Source organism: Camelus dromedarius, chromosome 14 (genome assembly GCF_036321535.1).
Source record: "Camelus dromedarius isolate mCamDro1 chromosome 14, mCamDro1.pat, whole genome shotgun sequence".
Taxonomy (NCBI): Eukaryota; Metazoa; Chordata; class Mammalia; order Artiodactyla; family Camelidae; genus Camelus; species Camelus dromedarius.
This window is the reverse complement of record NC_087449.1, coordinates 66754756-66775623: the sequence shown is the minus strand read 5'-3', so window position 1 is coordinate 66775623 and position 20868 is coordinate 66754756. Positions and strand designations below refer to the sequence as shown.

The window sequence follows — 20868 nt, the reverse complement described above, 5'->3', positions numbered from 1 at the left end:
CGGAGATCCCGCCGCTTCCTCCACTGCCACCGGGACCCCACTCTCCGGCAGCGGCTTCCCCGGGAACGTCCTTCAGCCCCGGGAGCACGCGGGAAAAGCCCCAGCTCGCCAATGAGCGAGCGCCTTCCTCATGACGGTCACGCTCGGGGGCGGGGCTTCCCTTCGCCGCTCCCGAGTTCCGGGAACCCCCTTTGATTGGTCTGGACGGCCTGGGAAACACTGCAGTAACGCCCAATCAAAACGCCACGTCTCGGCCTCGAGGAAATATTCCGTGCCGGCCCATTCCTGATTGGGCAGTTCTTTCGGGCTCTGGCCACTGGGAAGCTTTGTTTAGGTCTGGAAGGCGGGCTTTCCTGGGAGTGGGTGGGGAGGGGGCGTTGATTCTTGACCAATCCTTTCATCCCGTTGGGTGGTGACCAGCCAATGGGCCGGATGGATAGGACGCTCCTCCCGGAGAGTAGTGAGACCCTTGGTGCGGGGCGATTGGTGGCGGAAACGATGAGTGGCAGCCGCACGACCCAACGGGCGCAGTGCGTGGGCCGCGGGGCGGGGCCAGGGCGGGTGCGCGGCGGCGGCGGGGTGGCTGGGCCGGCGGCGGCGGCGGTACGAGGCGCGCGCTCGGGGTCCCGGTCGCGAGGAGGAGGAGGATGTGGCGCGCGGAGGGGAAATGGCTGCCGAAAACAAGCCGGAAGGTAAGAGCCGGAGCGTGAGGGGCCGGGGGTGGCGTGGCGGGCGGCGGGACCCGGCCCCGCCGGACATCCCGGGCATCGGCGGCGCCGGGCGGGAGCGCGGGGGCGCGGCGGCGGCGGGCGGGCGGGCGGGCGCCCCGGGCCGGGGAGGGGGCGGCGGGTGGGGGGGCGGAGCGCGGCCGGGTCCTGAGGTGACTCGCGGGGCGGCGGAGCGCGGCGCCGCACACCCCCACCCGGGGGCGGGCTGGGGCCGGAGGGGCGGGGGGCCGGCGGGCGGGGGCCGGGCCCAGCGAGGAGGAGGAGCCGCGGAGGGAGGGCCGGCGCCTCCCCCACCCGGACCGGGCATCCCCGCCGCTCCCGGGCCCGGCGCGGCCCCCGCCCCCCGCCCCTCGCGCGGGCCCCGGTGGGGGCCACGGGGCGGAAAGTTTATCCACCTCAGGCCTCCTCCGGCCCCGCGCCCCGCTGCCCCGGGCCGGTCCCCGTCGGGGCACGGCCGGCGCTCAGCCTCGCCGTCCCTGGCTCTCGGCGGCGGGGCCAGGCGGACTCTGTCCAGCCTCACCCGCGAGCCCCGTGGGCGCCTCCCAGAGCCGGCAGGGGTCCCCGCGCTTCTCCCCACCAGGGGGACCCACTCCTGCTGAGCGTCCCCGGGCAGAGGGCCTCGTGTGACCCCTCCCCCTTCCCTTCCTGGGAGGGGGCCTGCGCAGCATCCCCGCCCCTAGCAGTCGCTCCCATCCTACTCTTGCCCTTGCACCCCTCGCAGCCAAGAGGGTGGGGTCTCCTTTTCTATGGCAAGTGAGGATCTCCATACTCCCTTGCCCTTTACCTTCTGTGACCCTGATCTCCTTTGGCAGAGGGGTCCGTCTCATCCTCTCCTGTTCTGTGGAATCTTGTGGGGCCTCTGCACACCATCTATTGACCCTTTCGCCAGGACAAGGGGACTCGGGCCACCCGTATTCTTCTTCCCTCACCCAGTGGATAGTGGGGGCCTGTGCAGCTCTGAAGTCATTTCTAAATAGGAAAGCAGATACTTCTTACAGATTAGGCATACTCTCCGCACACTTTCCTGGGTCATAGTGAGCTCATTTCCTGAATACCCTTTGAGTTGTCCTCTGTTTCTTTGGGAGAAACTGGACATTCCAGTGCTCCTTTCCCCGTGTGTCTATCTGCCTTAACACGTCTCTCTCCTTGGAGTTCCTTGCCTGGGTGACGGTTGTTGCCCCATCCAATGTAGGGCAGGGCTTCCATTGTGCTTAGTACTTGAGCAAGAAGGGGACACCGTAATGACTCCTGTGTCTGAGAGAAACAGAGGTCAGTTTTTTGCTTCCAGTTTACTCCTGCTCTTCGTGGGGGCATCATTCATCAGTTGACACTATCCCACAGAAAGAGGTTCACGTGCCCTTGTTTTTTAGTGTTCCGGTGACTGTCTTCTGTGCAGTAGGAACCAGACTTTGTACATCCTACATTCAAGAGTCTTTGAACCTTCCCTGGAAATAAACTTCCCATTTCTTTTTTAAGAGAACTCATATCCTCCTTATGGCTTCTGTTTCCCAGTCAGCCATATTTAGTGAGCCTGTTACCTTGACTTTTTCTAATTTTCTTAAATTGTATTCATGTTGGCTGGGTAAGCAGAAGCCATATGCCTTTTCATCCAGAAAAGGGAGTGTAGACACCCATGTCGCCCACGTGCCGTTCGGGAAGAGGTTGCTAGTGTGCTCCTTGTGGTCCTAGAACCTTCCTTTGGCCCCGGTGTTGTGTCTCGTGGGATCCAAACACTTCTTTCGATCTTGCAGGTTTCAGGTGAAGGAGAAATTTGGATGCTTTCTATTTTTTTTGTTGCTCTGGTTCTCTTTTGGCAAAAAAAAATGATGCCATGCATTTGTTTAAATATTTATCTCCATACACACATGTATAGTCATATATTTATAGGTGAAATCACAGCCATTACAGTATATACAGGAAGTTGGAAGAGTTAGACGACTATCTATACATTTTGGGTGTATATGGGGACTTTGGTGTGTAAAACCATAGGTGTATATCACCGTTGTTGGGACACCATTCTTCAGGCTTAGAAGAATCAGAAGACTCACTGACAAATGGCCAATTCTTACCGCTCTTTCCTTTGTCATTTGTACTGTACTGAATAAGCAGGAAGACATCCTGAGTGTTCACCAAGTCCCTGATGCACAAAGTGTGGAGTGCCTGCCGCTGTGCACCAAAACTTAGGCATTCTGAATTTAGGGGTGGTAGTCTCTGCTTGATTCCTCACAGGGTGAAAAGTTCTCATCTTGACTTCTTTATTGCTGTGTAAAGGAGAGAGATTTCATGTATTTTGGGCAAAGGATAGGAGAGGGTGAGAAGAATATGTGTTTCTGTGACAGAACAGAAATGAATGGCCATAAATATGTCGCTTTTTTATTTTGGCCATTTAAATAATTGAGAGAGTTTGTGCACATTAGGAAGAGGTACCTTTGGGAAAGCCGGTGACACTTTGTGAAAGGGTGGGAGCGATAATGCCCCATGGGTTCTCTGAGTGTCACAGTTTGTGTCTTTGGCTGTTTCCCCTCCTCCGGGGCCCCTCCCCTACTCGCCTCCTGGTTACTGGCTACTGTCACCCAGCAGGAAAGTCTTACTTTTGGACGGGCTGAGTGTGGGGCCTCATCCTCCCCCACAAGCTCTGTCAGGACTGCGCTTTGGGACCTTTAAGTGCTTTTCTAGCGAGGAGATTCTCCCACCTGGAGGACTGAGTCGGGAGCGGGCTTGCTCAGCCTTAGTCGCTGACTTCAGGATGTTGCCCCTCAGTCAATGTTGAGTTATCTAGTGGGTGTAATACCCATTGTCTGCAAGTTGCACTTTTGACCTCAGTTTCCTTTTTTTTTTTTTTAAGTTTTTATTCTGTTCAGATTTTGTCTGTATCTGCATTCAGCTTGATGGAATTGTGTATTTTTAGGGCGTAGTATTAATGACCCTTGGAAGACAAGCGTTGAACTCTGCTGTTGTGTTGGAGTGCTCCCAGCAGTCACCTCACCTCCAGTGGTGGACGTCTCCTGCCCCTCCCTGTGCCTCCGGCAGCCTTTCGGAGTTTCCCCTGCCAGCTGGGGTGCTCCCTACAGCAGGCAGTAGAAGGAGAATGGTAAAGGTTAGAGGAACACACGTGAGGTCAGTGTGCTCAGAAGTAAGGCTCCTTTCTGTGTCACCTGTCCCTGTGGGTTATTGGAGATCAGCTTTTCCTCTTGCTCTTCCATTGCACAGTCAGGCTAGACGGCTTCTGTTTTCCTAAAGAGTTTTCTTTTTCACATCTTTCTGTTAGAGCATCACTGTTTCCTCCCTTCATCTCTTACCCACCCCCCAGCTTTTTGGGCAAGGTTGGGTGACCCATGGGACATCTTTTCCCTAGTCTTTTTGAAGACCTGACTTATCCTGCATCTGGGAAATGTTGAGTTTCTCCATCTCATTGTGAAGTGGATTCAGAATGGTGATGTGTACACAGCAACCTCTACTCAAGGTCAGCCTGGGTCAGGTTTTCCTTTCCAGAAGAGTAGAGTTGCTCTGGCTTGCTCTTTGCGACATATTTATACATCCTACTTATCTGCATTTTTCCATTTATTTAGTTTTTAGGTTTTCTCCCTAAAATAACCTATTCTGTAGAGTCAGGTGGCATTATTTTAGTTCTCAGTTACGCCGGGTGTGGCCCCTGTGCCCGGCTAGGTTCTGTTTCTTTCTGACTGCTTCTCAGGTAGCCCATCTTGTGGCTTGACATTTTTTTCCCTTCTTCCTTCCCCTGGGCCGCCCTCCGTCCCCGTCTCCTGAGGTTCGGGACGGTACCTGTGTGCAGTTGTACTTCTTCCTGATTTCCTCCTGGAAGAGGCGACAGAAGGTGACTCTGTGTTCTCTTCCTTTCCCTGCCTGGTTGTGCCTGTGGCCCCCTCTGTGGGATCTTTGAATGTGGCCTTGAGAGAGAGCTTGTTTTGACATCTGTAGCCCCATTGCAGCACGTCCATCACTGGGACTCTCCCTGAGCTTGTGTTATGTGTGGAATCTGCGGGCTTCTGTGACTTGGCCTGAGACCGAAGGGGTCTTGTTAGCCTTTTAGTTGGAGTGACACTTCAGTGTCTCTTGTGCTTGCCTTTTTATATATTCCTGTAAGGAATTCTTTCATGAACTTTAATTGTTTGGATTATAATCTTACAAAAAGATACTCAAAGTATACCCTCCCATTGAGCTTTCCTGCATCACTGCAGGAGTGGGGGTGGTGGAGAGGGTGGAGGGCGTCCTGGGAGAGGCATGTAACGGCTTTCCTTCAGACTGTGTGTGTAAAAAAAAGTAGTTAACCTTCTTTCTAAATGTCTAGGTATAACTTTTAGGCCATTTAGATCTCTGGTTGGTTGGGATGTGTGGCTGATTTGAATAGCATCATATAGGTATTGTGTAAAGCATAAAATCATATACATCCTTTATAGAAGGAAATGGTAGAAAAATAATTTTTTCTTATAAATAACTGGTATATTTCATATTGTCACATAGTAAGGACTATATGAGCTGCTGTTACATTTCCACTGCCGGAAAGTGTTGTATCTAAATTTAATGCTTAGTTGTGGGGACCATTCTTAGGCTAGGTATCTGGTATAATTATCACTGCTTTAGTTTATTATGTGACTTTTAGTTCTTTACACTTTTTAATGGCACTGTTATTTGTGGAGTTTTTTTGGGTAAATAGCCTCAGGTTATTTTTGGGTGTAGGTTTGGTATACATAATGATGACAGTAATAATGAAGAACTCACCTCATAAGCACTTTTTCTTTTCCTCCTATACCGAATCAGATTTCCCCTCCACCGTGTCGGTAGAAACCAGTTTTCTTAGTATTTCACTCTTAAGAACTCTGGTTTAGGATTGTTGTAGTATGGGGTTTGGCATTGTCCTTTATTCATGTGAATATGTGACAATATTTTTTGTGGTGACAGGAGATAATGTGTTTCTTTTGTATTTTTGTTATAACAGATCATTTTCTAAAATGTCTGTATCTTCTAGAATCACTTACCATGCCACCTCTTTTTTTCATATCCTAGATGACTTAAATCCTGCCTCCCTTTCTTTCACACATAAAGAGGTTTCTTTACTGCCTTTGTCATCATTATTATAAAAAAGTGTTTGTAGATTGACTGTATTTATAGCCTTTCTGTCATTTAGTGAAGAGGGGTGCCCACCATTCTTTTTGTCCTGTAGTACGAGGCAATGTCACTTCTTGTTTCTCTAAGGATAGGGAGATGGAGTGGGTGGGATGTAAGCCACAAGGCAACGGGTGATGGCAGTGTTTGTAACTGGAGAGCATCCTAGGTGAAACACTGTGTCCTTCGGGCAACTGGGCCTCCCCATGTAGGATTTTGGAAATTTTTTTTGCTGCATTAAGCCAGCTTCCTTCTGTCTGTTTGGCTTCATAACAATAAATTTCTTCGGGCAGAGCCAACAAGTATACTGCTTCATTTGGGGCCTTCATTCACAAGGTGGTGTGAGGTCTTCTAGTGTTACTTTGCCTAATATAGTACTGTCTTCAGTCTTTGGTGTGTCTAAGGGTTAGAGTAAGACGTGTTCTGTCTGTCTAGGTCTCTCCATAGAATGTGAAAAAAGAGTGCATGGTCATTTGCCCTGTGTTCCAGATTATAGTGTGTAATCTGTCATTCTTTTCTTTTTGTTTGCTTTTTTTGAATACCTAATCAGGTTCAGGATAGAAATTGATCAGGCACTGTCAGATCCTTGTATTTTGTGCCACGTCTGGATGTAGTGTCCATCAGTCCTGCAATGAAGTTGTGTTCCCATCCTGTCTTCAGTCCTGCAATGAAGTTGTGTTCCCATCCTGTCTTTAGAAAGGGGGACTGGTAAACTTGCAGATGGCCTTCCATCCCATGATATTTGTCATGTATTTTTAAGGAAAGTGTTCCTCTGTATATGTTGACAATGGACAGCAGTCCTCAATTTTTCACATAGTGGGACAAAGTAAAGGTTTTTTCCACCCATCAGTATGCTGGCTGTGTATTTCTAAGTTTCTGTTGCATCTTTTTGCTTTGAATGCCATTGCTTGTAGAAGGTCATGGGCCTCCTTGTGTAAAGATTGGTAATGCTTCCTGAGCATTTGTTAGCTCATTACCCTGGACTAAAAAAGAAATACTATGTACCCCACTGCAAAGAGAGGCCAAGTGTCAGCCGCATTACTTCCCTTTTCACTGTTTTTTAGAGGGTTGTTCATTTACTTTTTACTGATAAACGTATAAGATGGAATGACCAGAGATATTTTTCAAATGGTTCTTCTACAGTCACCCCAGTGTTTTGCTCATTCTTGATAGAGTTGCATGTTCTCTTATACACCAGTCCTTTGCTTATTTGGAAAAGTACAGTCACATTTTAATTTTTCAGATTTAGCCAGACCCTTCAAAACATGTAACGTATCCCTTTCTGAGACTGTAGCAGAGGGTGGCTGCGAGGGAGATGTGCTGGTTTGGGGCTGTAGTCCTCACTGGGCGCTCTGCAGTATGGTTTTGTAGTTAAAAGTGCACAGAGTGACATGCCTTGAAATAAATGTTTGGAATTGAGTTCTTAACAGTTTTAAACATGTTACTACCTGGAGACTAATTAAGTGACATTACTCTCACCACTGATCTCACTTCCTAATGTCATCCAAACTATCTCTCAAAAAAAAAAAAAAATCTGAAAACAACAATCATAACAAAATCCCCCCAAAACAAACCTTGAAGGCCAGCTGTAACGCCTCTGCAGTCCAGCTGCTAGTTTTTACACGTTGTTAATTAGCTCCGTTTTGTATAGACAGTCTTCAGTGGGGTTGGCAGGTGGCACAGCGTTCAGTCATTTCACAGACCACGCCCCGTCTCTTCCGTCTTTCCTTAGCAGTCACTGCAAGGTAAGATTATGTCTGCAGTCACTTAAAAACACTGGAAAGTGGATTATTTTTTGTCCTTTATTCCACCTACCCATTGGAATGAATACTGGAATTTGTCTTCTCATGGTAATAGTGAATTCCTGTGTCCCTACTTTTGTGTTCAACATCTGTGAGAAAATGAAGAGCTCACTCCTCAAGGCAGCAGTGCCACCAGTCAGGACTCAGACTTTCCCTCTGTAGCCTGCATATCACTGCGGAGATGATTTATACTTTCAGCTAAATCTGTGTCTGTAACAACTGGTAAACGAGATATTTAAGTTTATTTAATTTTTTTTTATAATATACGTTTCATAAGCTGTGTCTGTGATATGCAGATACAAAATTGCAGGAGGTGATCCTGCAGCCAAAAAAAAAAAAAAGTTTAAGAAAGAAGAAAACCCACGAAGGCTTTTTTTTTTTTTCTAGTTTTGAAAAACAGGTATTAGCTTTTTTTCCTTCATTGAGGTTGATTTAGATTGCCAGAAAGCATTTCTGAAGGTATAGCGATACAGTCAAGAATTAGTCTTTTTAAAACTTAGTTTTGGTTTTTAATTCTTATCTGAAAAGTTATTCTTGAGGATGTGTGTGCCCCACTGGTTTTCTGGGGCATGTGGGTATCAAGCCATTTGGAAAGCAGTAAAAAGCTATTGGTACAAAGTGTGAAATTATCAAATAGAAAGAAAATAGATATGATGGTGAAGAAATTACCCATTTATTGTTAAAAATAACCTCAAAGTGAGCTTTGTAAGTATAAATTCAGTTATGCTAAGGAAACAGTGTTGGTGTGGTTGCCATGTTGAAATTGGCACATATACTTACTGTATAAAGAACAGTCCCCCAAATGGGGATGCTGGAAAGATAAAGAAGATGATGGGCTTGATTATTTTACAATGTTGAGTGTTTTTTTCTTTTTTAAAAAGTAATTGAAATAAAATAACCCTTAGTGAAGAAACTGTAAACTTTAATGGAAGTTCAGCAGAATGAAACATTTAAAAAGTGAAGATTGAAGATAAGGATTTTTTATTGTGAATCCACAAGGGGGTAGTGATGTTCTATCAAAGATATTTGTGGTGGAAATGTGAGATGATCTCTTTTTAACATTTTAGATTTACAGATAAAACCAGTATGTTTGCATTTTAACTTAATAAGATCATCTTTTTAAAATGTTTATTGGCACAATTGTTTATCGCTTAAATTAAAAAAAAATCCATTTTGGGTGAATGGCTGTTTTAATCCATGTGAATGGTAAAGAAGAGAGAATGTCCTTGTAGTGTTCTGGAGAGGCTACCAAGGATCTGAGGGTCACTTATTTCCTAAGAATGTAATAATCTTAAATTTCCTGGGAAACATTAGGGATCTAGGAAATCAGTTACTTAAGTGTCTTGAATAGAAGCATTTTAGTAAATTGTGTCTAAACTTCACAGAAGTTTGTATTACTAGTTGTGTTTTTAGTTATGTCAAGAGATGAAAAATGTGAATAGTCCATACCACTAGCTGCTTTTAATGGTTCTAAGTAAATCAAATTTTTATAATCTCTTTTTTATTAGTTTATATTACATCATTAGATAAAAGCATTTTTTTTTCCTCTCACATAAAAATTCCAGTAGCTTGCCTGAGGATTCAGAATTGCTTAAAAATTAGGCATGGTGTGGCAGTGCCAGGTAGTTTTAGTGACAAACTAAAATGTGCTTGAATGTGATGGCCCATGGTGGGAGAAGGATTTAAGGTGGGGATGGGACTGTGTTCTGCTTATTTAGTTTAGAGACACAGCTAACCATCTTTTAAAAATAGTACTCTTCACAATAATGTGAAACACTTTCATGGTTTAGAAGTTATGATTGTTCATGGTGTATACATTGTGTATTTTTCCATGTTTGGTCTAGGGTAAAGTTGTTAACACAGCTTCTCTCTCTCTTTCTCGCCTCTCCCCTTTTCTCTCTCATTCTCTCTCTCCTGCTCCCCTCTTTTTTTCCTTCCCTTGTTTTGAGCAAGGCCTATTTCTATCTTACATCCTTTACTCAATGACTAGTGATTTAACATCCCCAAAGATACACTGTTTCTTCACAGACTACCCTGAGCTCTGCTGGGAGCTGAACTATGACGTCAGTGTTTTCATTCATGTATTTGATTCTTCTAAATCTCGTTTCTTGTTCTGTGTTCCTGAGCTGACTTCTGGCACATGCACAGATCAGTTTACCGTCAGCCCGTAAATCAGTGATAAAAGGTAAAACAAAAGATAAGACGCTGGAGTTGTTTCAATAGAGCCATAGTTTCTCATGCTGATTTGCATCAGTGTAGTTTGGACAAGGTTTCTGGCGAAACAGATTGAAACCTAAAAACAGTCAGTTTAATTATCTCATGATTTTGTGGATTGAGCTGTGTTGTGAGCATATTGACACTACATTTTTGTTCTCCCACGAAGTTCAGAGTGTTACGCTGTAGCTCCTTCGTTACAAAGTAGCATTTCTGTTGTAATGGGATTAAATCGGAGGATTCTACTTTGTTTCAGAGAGGTTAGGCCTGCACATTAAATTATATTCTATTCAGATTACTTCTGGAATGCATTTGAATTTTTCTTTTTTACATTCTGTTGCTATTGAAATATTTAAAATAGCTATTGTTTGCTACTTAGATTCTGAATATGTTGTGATTATTATTATGTAACTAGCATGCTGGCCAGTGTGTTGGAGTTAAGTTTCATCTTCCCAGATCACACATTCCTGTAGCTGTTGCCTCCAGTTTCTCCTCCAGGGAGGTCACTGCTTGTAATTCAGTACTGTGTGAGAGCAGTTCTTGAAGAAATCTTGCTTGGCGTTTTCCTCTGCAGGGCCACGTTTGAGGCTGAGCCTCTGCCGTGTGACATCTTTTGAACCTCCTGTAGTTGATGAATGGTGAGCTTTAAAAAAAAAGTTCATTTTCTCTGCTTTGTTGGGGGTCTGTCGACTTTCTGGTTATTTAATTGCCAAGAAACATCTAGAAATAAAATGTGTTATATTTAGAAATCATTTTAGCTCCTTTACGGTTTATGGCTGGAGATGATTTGAACTGCAGCCATTTTGATTGATGCCCAGTGTTAGTCCTGAGATGACTGTTCAAACCTCATGACAACTCAGAGATGCTGTCTTCTCCTAGCCTGAGTGAGATGAGAGCTTTGTGTTCTTTTAGGCTGAGCCGAGTTCTCTGATGGGGAACAGGGACTTGTGGTCTGCTATTTAGCTCTCTTTGGGTAGATGCTTAGTAGTCTGACGGAAGAAAAGAAGAGCAAGTGGACATGAATAAGCATTTGAAGATGACTTAAATGACATTTATTATTTTCACTAAGAACTTCATCACTTTAAAATTATATAGATGTAATTTCCAAGGAGGACTCTAATTGTAAATGCTTTGAAGAAAGGAATGTTTAATGGTAGAGGGTTTCCGTAAACACTCCCTGTCAAACCCGTGAACTCCTTACTGTGTACTGCTGTAGGATTTATGAAGAATTACGGGTTTTGATATCAGATTTCAAAATGCTGGGAAGTCTCGCTGTCAGGTCAGCATTATCATTTTTGTTTCACCCTGAACTGAGCAGTGCTGGGTGTGTCCTCTGGCCATGAAGGCTGAGGTTTCCTGTGTGGCTTTTAGAAGGAGCCCACTGTGATTCCAGTGTGTACTTTTCTCTTTCAATAGCCAGGAACACTGGCGAATGGAACCAAGGACCCCAGCTAGACGTGTGATTTCTGCTGTCTTTGCTGCCACTTCTGTAGGCCAGGTGCTTGAAGCCTCTTTCTCTGGCCTCTGCAGCCTTCTCTTCCTTACCAGGTCCTAAGTCATCAGTCTTGAGTCTGGAGCAGTGTCCCCTCCAGCTTTTCCCAGACCTCAGCTCTTGTGCAGTGAGTGAGTTGGTAATCACTTTGAGGGTTCATGTGTTGGGTAAAGGGTTGTCCTAGTGATGACCTCCAAAGTTCCTTCCCATTCTGACTTATGATTATAAGAAAATGAAGTTGGATATGTGGGATTTCACTTTAATGGCTTGCTTTGCTGGTGCACAGCTATCCTAAAGACTGTTCCTTTTAAGGTGCTTGCTCCAGGTCAAGAATTAATATGTTGGCTCAAGCCATCTGTGTAGGAGGAATTTGAATTATGGTCACTGAGGTGCCCCCTTTCTGGGGTACAGAGAGGGCTGAATATTTTAGGTCTAACATATGGCAAGTTAAAACCTGTGAAAACTCATTGAAGTTGTTAAAGATGCACAGACAGAAATATTCATGCTGCTTCATTATTCCCTGTGACACATCTCAAGTCTGTATTCTGATGTGGATGAGAGTTTATAGTTTTGGAAAAATAGACTTAAATAATGTATGATTACAGATGCAAAAGTGTCTGCTAACCTCAGACTTTTTATGTTTAAGGTAGTATTATTTATATTCATTTAGTTTTATTTCCTGAAGTTGATGAATATAACTGTTAAGATGTATCGATTGCTAGACTCTTCCTACTAAGAAACTCGTATGGGTTGGGGAGTTTCGGTGGGTCCGCTGTCATCGATCATGCAGGATCTTCACTCGGGTATACTCCCAGTGCTGCTGCAGGCCTGGCATTTGGAGAGGCCTTGAACGTAATTTATTTTTTGGAAGTTTCTTTCATATTTAAAGATACTGAGGGTTACATTAAAAGTTCCCGGTGTTCTTGTCAGCATCCTCTGCCTCATCCTTTCTGTCTCTGCTGTTGTGAAATGCGCCGGCTGAATCATTTGCTTTGACAGAGCTTCTGATGGAGGTCTCTTCCTCATTTAATTTTATTGATACAGGCTGTTGTGCTTAAGAAGAAAGCCATAACAAGCAGAAGGAGGTGAGTGGGTACTCAACAGTTTTGAAGTACTTGTTTCTCCTCCTAGGGGTCCTCCAGAAATTGATCATAGATTACTTGACCAAATTCAAGGCCCGAAGGTTTATTCCAGGCATTCTGGGAGGTGAGGAACATCAGTCTTTCTCTCCTGAATCTGATTATTCTACAAATGACCCATTACTGCCCTGACGGGTGTCTTCTGATGCAAATCTGGTGATAGTGGCAACCTTTCTAACTGGGCTGAATATCCTTGACAGCTGTTATCTGTCCTCTCCAGGTATTTTTAGTCTCTAGCCTCTGTGGCCATGTCTGGAGGAACTGAGGATGAATTTAGCTGTGCTGGGGCTGCTCCAAGTTGTTGCGGGTGTGCTCTGGCCCCTCCTTCCCCAGACTCCACAGCACTGGCTCTCCGAAGGTTCTTTGGCCTTGTCATTTGATGAAGGAGCTTAGATGGAAATCATTTGTTTAATAAGAATGAAAGAGTCATGATTTTCAGGATGCTTTGAAAAAATACACAGTAGTGAGTGGTGATGGTGCACAGCAGAGTGAATGTACTTAATGCCGCTAAGTTGTAAACATAGAAAGGGTTAAAATGGTAAATTTTAGGTTATGTGTATTTTACCACAATTTAAAAAAACCTTCCAGATGGATTCAAAACCCAGTGAGAAAAGTAGATGTAGGGATCCGAAAGTAAATACATGGCAGTATTTTCATTACTCCTAGTTGACAGGTTGTGCCTTAAATAAAGCATCAAAATTTCTCTCTCTTCCTCTCCCTCCTCAGTTGTGCCTTAAATCATCAAAATTTCTCTCTCTATCATACACACACGCACACACAGACACACACGCTAAATGAAGGACGGTAACCAGGCTCTGAGGTTTGTCTGCACAGAACGTGGACACTAGGACGCTTGATGTCAGAGAGGGGCAGCAGGCCCCACTTTAGGTAGAGCAGTTTTTTTTGCAGGAAACACAAGCCACTCAAGTCAGGTTAAGTGAGGTGGTTTTTGTGTAAGAGGGACAGAAGCAATCTCACCTCCCAGGACAGACACTGAAGTGCGGCTGGACAGTCTGGAAGCTGGACCTGGGGAACCTGGAGCAGACCCCTCCTCCAGGGACCCCGGGGCTGAGCTGGGATGACTCTGACAGCCCCCATCTCTGCCGTCCCTCTGGTTCTCCTCGCAGAAGAGCTTTCTCACCTCCACGTAGCTTCCTTGCCGCCCCGTAGTCTGCGCGTAGTTGTGGGTGGCTCCTGCCTGTCCTGACTAGTTCCAGCGCCCACTGTCAGCAGACTCTGGTCTTTGTGGCTTGTGTTGAAGGTGTTCAAGGCGGAGAGTTGGAGTGACTCCTGTCAGCCGGTTGCTCTGTTCCCATAGGTCGGGTGCCTGCCCTGGTCTGGTGGATGCTGAAGGAGGGTTGGTCAGGATCCGCTGGACTGCTGATCGCATAGAAGGGCTTAGGTGAAGGAGATGTTATGAGAAGGAGGATGTAGCAGGGTGTCCTGACACCTCAACCTCTGTGTCCACTGAACAGTGTAAAAGAAAGAAAGTTGACTCCAAAATGGATTTCTTATGTTCACTTGCTAGGGCGAGTATGCTTTTTGTGGAGAAAATATTCACTGTAGCTACAGACATGAGGCTGATGAGCCTCAGCCAGCCAGCCTGGCTGTGAGTGGCCTGAGGCAGCAGTGGGGGCGGTCACTGACCCAGGGCTTGTGCTTGGAACGGTGGGGAAGCAGGCAGGACCCGCTGGAACCCGACGGTCTGTGCAGTCTGTGCCCTGGTGGTTTGGGAGATGCCAGTGTCTTCTGAGGTTTCCCGTGGTTCAGGTACTTGGCTGGGCTTCCTTGTCTTTCCCCTTGTGGACCACTAAACCTGAAAGGCCGGAGATGGGCATCCTGAGTAACAGAGGGAGATGGTGCCTCTGAAGGCGGGGCGTGGGGAGGAAACAGGAAACAGCCTCTGTTTTAAGCACGTGTGGCCACCTGTATGCACACTTGTTTGACTTTTCCTTCGTATATCCTTCCAGCGTCTAATCTCAGGTTTTTCTTGATTTCTCATCGCAGAAGGAGGAAACAGAATTATAGTAGACAGGCGGAAGGCTGAAAGCGCAGTAGTTTGGAGGTCTGTGTGGAAGGCTGGAAGCCAGCACACCACTGAAGTCTGGGAATATACAGCTGCTTAGTAATTGATGTTTCATAGTGATGACCTTGAGTATGTTCACAAGAGCGGTACTTAGTATGCTTTGCCTAACAAAAGAGGAGAGTGCATATAATGTTTTAAAGAAACATAATCATCAGAGTGGTTTTAGTAGTTAAAAGGATTTGATTCCTTTTTTAATAACAGCTTTATTGAGGTATAATTCATATACCATAGAACTCACCCTTTAAAAATATACAATTAAGTGGTTTTTAGTATATTTACACAGTTGTAAAAGTATCACCACTATCTAATTCCAGAACATCTCCATCACTCCAAAAAGAAGCCTCTCCCCGTTAATAACCACTCTCCTTTCCTCCCTCCTCTCTGCTCTAGGCAGTTAGTAATTGTTCTCTGTCTTTATAGATTTGCCTATTCTGGACATTTCATGTAGATGGAATCCCTACAGTATGTGGCCTTTTGTGACTGGCTTCTTTCCCTTAGCATAATGTTTTCATCTACATTATAGTATATATCAGAACTTCATTCCTTTTATGGTGGAATAATACTCTATTGTATAAATATATTGCATTTTATTTATCTGTTCACCAGTTGATGGACTTTTGAGTTATTTCCACTTTTTTGGCTACAATGAATAATGCTGCTGTGAGCATTTGGGTACGTGTTTTTGTGTGGACAGACGTTTTCAGTTCTCTTGGGTGTGTACTGAGGAGTAGAATTGCTGGGTCATGTGGTAATTGTGTGTTTAACTTTTGAGGAACTGCCAGACTGTTTTCCAAAGTGGCCGCATCATATTACAGTCCCACCAGCAATGTTTGATTGTTCCAGTGTCTCCACATCCTTGCCAGCACTTGTTATTATCTGTCTTTTTGGTTATGGCCATTCTTGTGGATGTGAAGTGGTATCTTCTTGTGGTTTTGATTTGCATTCCTAAAGGCTGACAATGTTGAGCATCTCATCACATGCTTATTGGCCATTTGTATGTCTGCTGTGAAGAAATGTCTCTTTTAGGCCTCTGCCCATTTTTGAATGGAGTTGTTTGGTTTTTGGCTTTTAAGTTGTAGGCCTTCTTGATATACTCTGGATATCAGCCCCTTATCAGATGTACAGTTTGCACATATTTTCTCCCATTCTGTGGATTGTCTTTTCACTTTCTTGTTGATGTCCTTTGAAGCACAAAGATTTTGAATTTTGATTGAGTTCAGTTTATCTGTTTTTTTCTTTTGTAGTTTATGCTTTGGCTGTCATAATTAAACCATTGCCTAATCCAAGGTCATGAAGAGTTACATGTATGTTTTCTTGTCAGGGTTTTATAGTTTTAGCTTTTACATATAGGTCTCTGATTCATTTTGAGTTAATTTTTGTGTGTTGTGAGGTAGGTACGCTTCCAACTTCATTCTTTTGCATGTGGATATCCAGTTGTCTCAATACAATTTGTTGAAAAGACCATTCTTTCCCCATCGAAGTATCTTAGCACCCTTGTCAAAAGTCAGTTGACCGTAAATGTGTGGGTTTAATTTTGGAATTTCAGTTCTACTCCATTGGTCTATGTGTCTGTCCTTAGGCCAGTACCACACTGTCTTGATTACTGTAGCTTTGTAGTTAAATTTTGAAATTAGAAAGTTTTGTCCTCCAACTCTTCTTCTTTTTCGAGATTGTTTTGGCTCTTCTGGGTTCCCTGAATTTCTATATGAATATTAGGATCAGCTTGTCAGTTTCTACAGAAAAGGCAGTTTTGATATTGATAAGGATTATATTAAATCTGTGGGTCAGTTTGGGGAGTTTAAATCCTTTTTATGGATTTGCTATTTGGGAACTAGTACTGGGTGACTCAAGTACCCAAGCATCTTGCCTTTAAAATAATAGATGTTGTTTTAATTTATTAATATAGCAGACTGCCTTGTTGAAAAACTGCAATCCACTGTTAGGCTGGAATTGGACTTTTCAGATTCTGAGAGAGCAAATAGTTATTCCTGTCGCCTGTATAGGTCGGCTTCTTGTGGTGTGTTCTTTGGATGTGAAAGTTTGCTGATGTCTTGCATGTTTAGGAAAAAATGTGGTATTTTGATTGACACCCATTCTGATTAATAGAGAATAAACAGATTCCATATATGAATATTTAGTTATTGAAGAGTTAGAATATGTCCCAATTATATTATGACTTTAAAATTTATGTAATTGTTATTATTATTATTGGAGGTATTGGAAAATATTTTAGGATCTTGTCATCCTGTCTGGGCCCTGTGACTATCGGTTATTGTTTTAGTCGTAAGGCAGTTCATTTACTCAACAAATACTAATAAAGTGCCAGGCACAGAGAAGGACAGAGACAGTCCCTGTCCTCACGTAGCTAATGGGGAAACCAACATTAATCAAGGTGCCATGTGCAGTTACAGCTGATACACCTCACTCACCTTCCCAGCACTGTGTCAGGTGATACTCTGACGGCGAGGGTAGTGTATCATAAAGGGATGTGGCTAACCTGCAAGGTTGGAGGAGACTTCTTGAGCTGAACTCTGAAGGAAAATGGGAATTAACTGAGGGAAGAGTGAGGGAAGGACGTTTTAGGTAATCGGGTGACTGGTTAGTGAGATATGTGGGAATACTCTGGTTATATCTGGCTGTTTATAGCTTTTGAGGAATATCTGAAGACTTGACTCTGGTCTTTACTCCTTAAGTGCCGTGTGACTTTAAGCAAGTAACGTCACCTTCCTGAGCTTTTTTACTTATTGTTTTTTTAATCTTATGAGGCGTTGTGTAACCATTTTTATTTAGAGATACTTATTGAAAACATACAGAAATCAAGGCTTTTGACTGATTGTATTTAAAATAATTATTTTTTTGTGACCTTCTTATGGTTGTTTACTTAGGAGTACAATGCTGGTAAATTGACTGTTTTTTGGAACATTCTTCCTAGTCTTTGAAATTAGGGTTTACTTCTATTCATAACACTCCAGAAACGTCCAGTCTGCAGAGGAGCAGATACAGATGCAATGGAGCCCAGGCAGGCCATAGTGAGTACTGTAATCAGGCACTGGGGGGAACCGGGAAGGCTTCTTGGAAGAGGTAGATTTTGACCTGGCATCACTGACAGGGAAACATGATGGATGGAGGAGAAATCCCAAGCAGAGGAAATGGAGCCAAGGCACAGAGCAAGGCGTGTGGGGTAGGCTGGGATTCCTGGTGCATGTGGGTAGGTGAGCCTGGAAAACAGGTAGGGGTCAGGTTGTAGGGGCCTGGAAAGTCAGACTGAGGAGTCTGGCTGTTATTCTTCCTGCTCTGGGAGAGGCTTTTGGAGGATTGTTTCTGGTTTCCAGCAGAGGAGTAAGATTGATTGGATAAAGCCAGTTCTCCTTTAAGGTTCTAAAAAGGGCCCCCTTTTACTGCTCCAGCTTCCTCTCCACTCTCCAGCCATGTTAGATTCTGATGGTCCCAGGCACCATGCTTCCTCCTGGTTTTAAGCTTTGCACACTGCCATTGCCTTGGCTTAGAAGGTGCACCTTCCTCAAAAACAAATGCACACACACTCACACAGAGGCTCTGTTTTGCTAACTCTGCTTGACCTCTGGGTTTCTGCTTGAATGACTCTTGTTGGAGAAGCCTTCTTGACCTTGCCTCTCTTTCCAGATTGGATTGTGTGCCCTTCCCTGGTGCATCCATAGCACTCTGATTTTCCTGTCATAGCACATTTTAACTGTGTTGAAATTGCTTGTTACTTCTCTTTCTCCTTCAAATAGATCTGCATGTCTAGTGATCAGAGGCTTGAGTACCTGGTGCCTGGGATGGACTTAGTAAATGACTGTTGGATGAATGAATGAATGAATGAGCAAAGAGGAAGGACTAGAGTTGGGAGAAAATAGCTCCTGGCAAGAATGTCTGCACTTGATCTTAGCCAGAAGGCCGAGAAGCGATTGGCAAGAATGTCTGTAGCAGTGGGTTGGATAAAGGAGCTGGTGTGACTGAGTTGTATGTGTACGTGTGAGAGAGACACAATTTTGTGACTGACTGACCTTGGGCCTTGAGGGATGAGAAGAGCTGAAGGTGATGCCTGCCTTTTGAACCTCAACAGCTGGAGTTAGGTGAGGCCATTAACTAAGATGGGGACTACAGGAGGGGCATGTTTGGGGAGACTGGGTGCAAATGTATTGATTTCTGTTTTAGGTGTAATTGGGGTAGTGTTAGCATGTATGCATACTGTCTGTCATTGGAAATGTGGGTCAGTGACTGGGGAGTCATTCCTATCACCTTGTTTTTTCTTCATCATTGAACTTTCAGAGGGCAGGGGAGCCCTGGTGACGGAGACTTAGAGGTCAGCATCTTTGTCACAGGCAGGATGCAGAAGGGTGGTGAGTGGATCTGGAGGGGCAGATGGAGCCTCTGGGAAAGAATGTAAGTTTCTTGGAAGTACAGACCTTGTTTGCCTTGCTCATTGTTACATCTCTGTGCCCAGAACAGTGCCTGTTGGTTGAAAGATTGAATCAGTTCAGATGAATCAGGCGTGGAAATCATAGTAATGGGTGAAATTGTCATGGGAGAAGAGAAAGGACTTGAGGGCAGACATGTGGTGAATGCTTCCATGTAAGTGTCACCAGACAGGAGGGGCCCAGTGGAGACTGAGAAGGAATGGTCAGAGAGGAAATAGAACAAGAAGAACATAAAGTCAGGGATGCTTAAGTGCAGATGGTTGTAAGGAGGTTGGTTATCAGTTGCAATGCTAAGGAGAGTTTGAGTACAATGAAGACTGAGAAAAAGGTACTGATTTTTTTGTCAATTTGATAGGGAGTTGAGAGGATGAGAAAGGGGTAGTGAGAGGGTAGATCATTCTTTCAAGGATTTTGGTGGTAAATGCAGAGTGCTGGTGAAATGGCAGTGAAATGATGATCAAGTCCAAGCTGAGAGAAGAAGTCACTGCACCCTGATGGGTGTCTTAGTTATCTCTGCTGCTGTAACAAATTACCACAAAGTTAGAGGTTTAGAAAAGGACTTAAGTATTATTTGGTCCTGTGGGTTGGGCATTCAGGCAGAGCTTTGCTAGGTCTGCTGCTCAGGGCCTCACAAGCCTGCAGTCAAGATGTTGGCAGGGTCTGGGGTCTCATTGGACGGTCTGGGGAAGCATATTCTTCTAAGCTCATATGACAGTTCTTTGCCATGTGGGCCTCTCCAACATGGTAGCTTGCTTCATCAGAGCCAGGAAAGGAGAGTCTGCTAGCAAGACAGAAGGCATGATGCACTTTGCCTAATCACGGAGGTGATGTTCCATTGCCATATTCTGTTGTTAGAAGCAATTCCCTGGGTTCAGTGCATGCTGAAGGGAAGGAAGTTATTATACAGGGTGTGTGTTGACATCAGGAGGTGGGGGTCGTGGGTGGTCTGCCATGGTGTTTGTCCACCACAGTGGGGAGGGGTGATGGCACTGGAAGGCATAGGACAGTTCTTCAGAGGCCCTGCAGGGTGCAGATGGTGGGATGGGAACTTTTAGAGAGGGCAGTTTTGGAGGTGAAGTTCCAGGTGAAGGTTCAGATACGTGGTGTTCATGACCCTTCTCAGGAAGCCTTCCCTGTCTTCTCTTCTTGTCCCCTGACAAGGAGGATAGGTGCCTCTTGAAGTGCTCGCTCCTGCTGGATAGATTAACAGCCTGTAGTATAACTGCAGTTGATAAACCCTTCTGCCTTGCTAAAGTTGAATTATTTATCAGCAGATTCTTGGCCGATGGTTGTATCTCTCCTGTTTGCCTTAGGTTGTTGCTGAGGGTCAGATGAGGAGATTCAGGTGGAAGCATTTTATGGAGTGTAAAGTGATTGCAAACAAAAGGTGTCAACTGTACTACTTTCCCCCAGATTCAGTAGAACACATGGGCTGTAGCGTACATTTACTTGGTAACTTGGGTTCATTATGTTGTACCTGAGCTGTGGACCTGGGCTTTCTTTAATGCTGTGGTATTTTAGGACGTTTGGAGTAGACTTTGCTTTTATGAAAAATGACCCCAAACTGCTGCGCCTTTCACTTCCTTGTATCCAGTTTTACTGTTTTTTAAAAATCTGTCCTTGCTGTCCCTTGTCACTCTTGCTTCTCCTTATCTGCCAGTCTCTAGCCATCCTTTCCCCTTCTGATTTGTTGCTTCTGATCTCTGGGCTTGGCAACCTGATAACTAAACTCGTTAGAGCTGGGAGTAGTTCAGTAGTAATCAGGCCAGGACTGTGGGTCTGAGAGCCCTCCCCACAGTGACACATGTGAGCTTTTGTGCGTGGACAAATCCCTTTTGGCCCCA

The 20868-nt window shown here is 44.7% G+C and overlaps 1 protein-coding gene across 17 annotated transcripts in view; it reads left to right on the top strand.

Moving 5' to 3' along the window:
* Positions 1-505: 505 nt before the first annotated feature.
* The window catches only part of CAMTA1 (calmodulin binding transcription activator 1), an 829301-nt gene continuing 808938 nt past the window's right edge, over positions 506-20868 (top strand). For 14 of the 17 annotated variants that reach the window (XM_064494108.1, XM_064494102.1, XM_064494106.1 and 11 more), the window contains exon 1: positions 555-692. In XM_064494108.1, the coding sequence (XP_064350178.1) occupies positions 648-692 (45 nt within the window). In that variant the 5' untranslated portion in view covers positions 555-647. Of the gene's footprint in view, positions 693-20868 lie in introns of all 17 variants that reach the window. The other 3 variants (XR_010383994.1, XM_064494111.1, XM_064494103.1) reach the window with 2 other exon arrangements.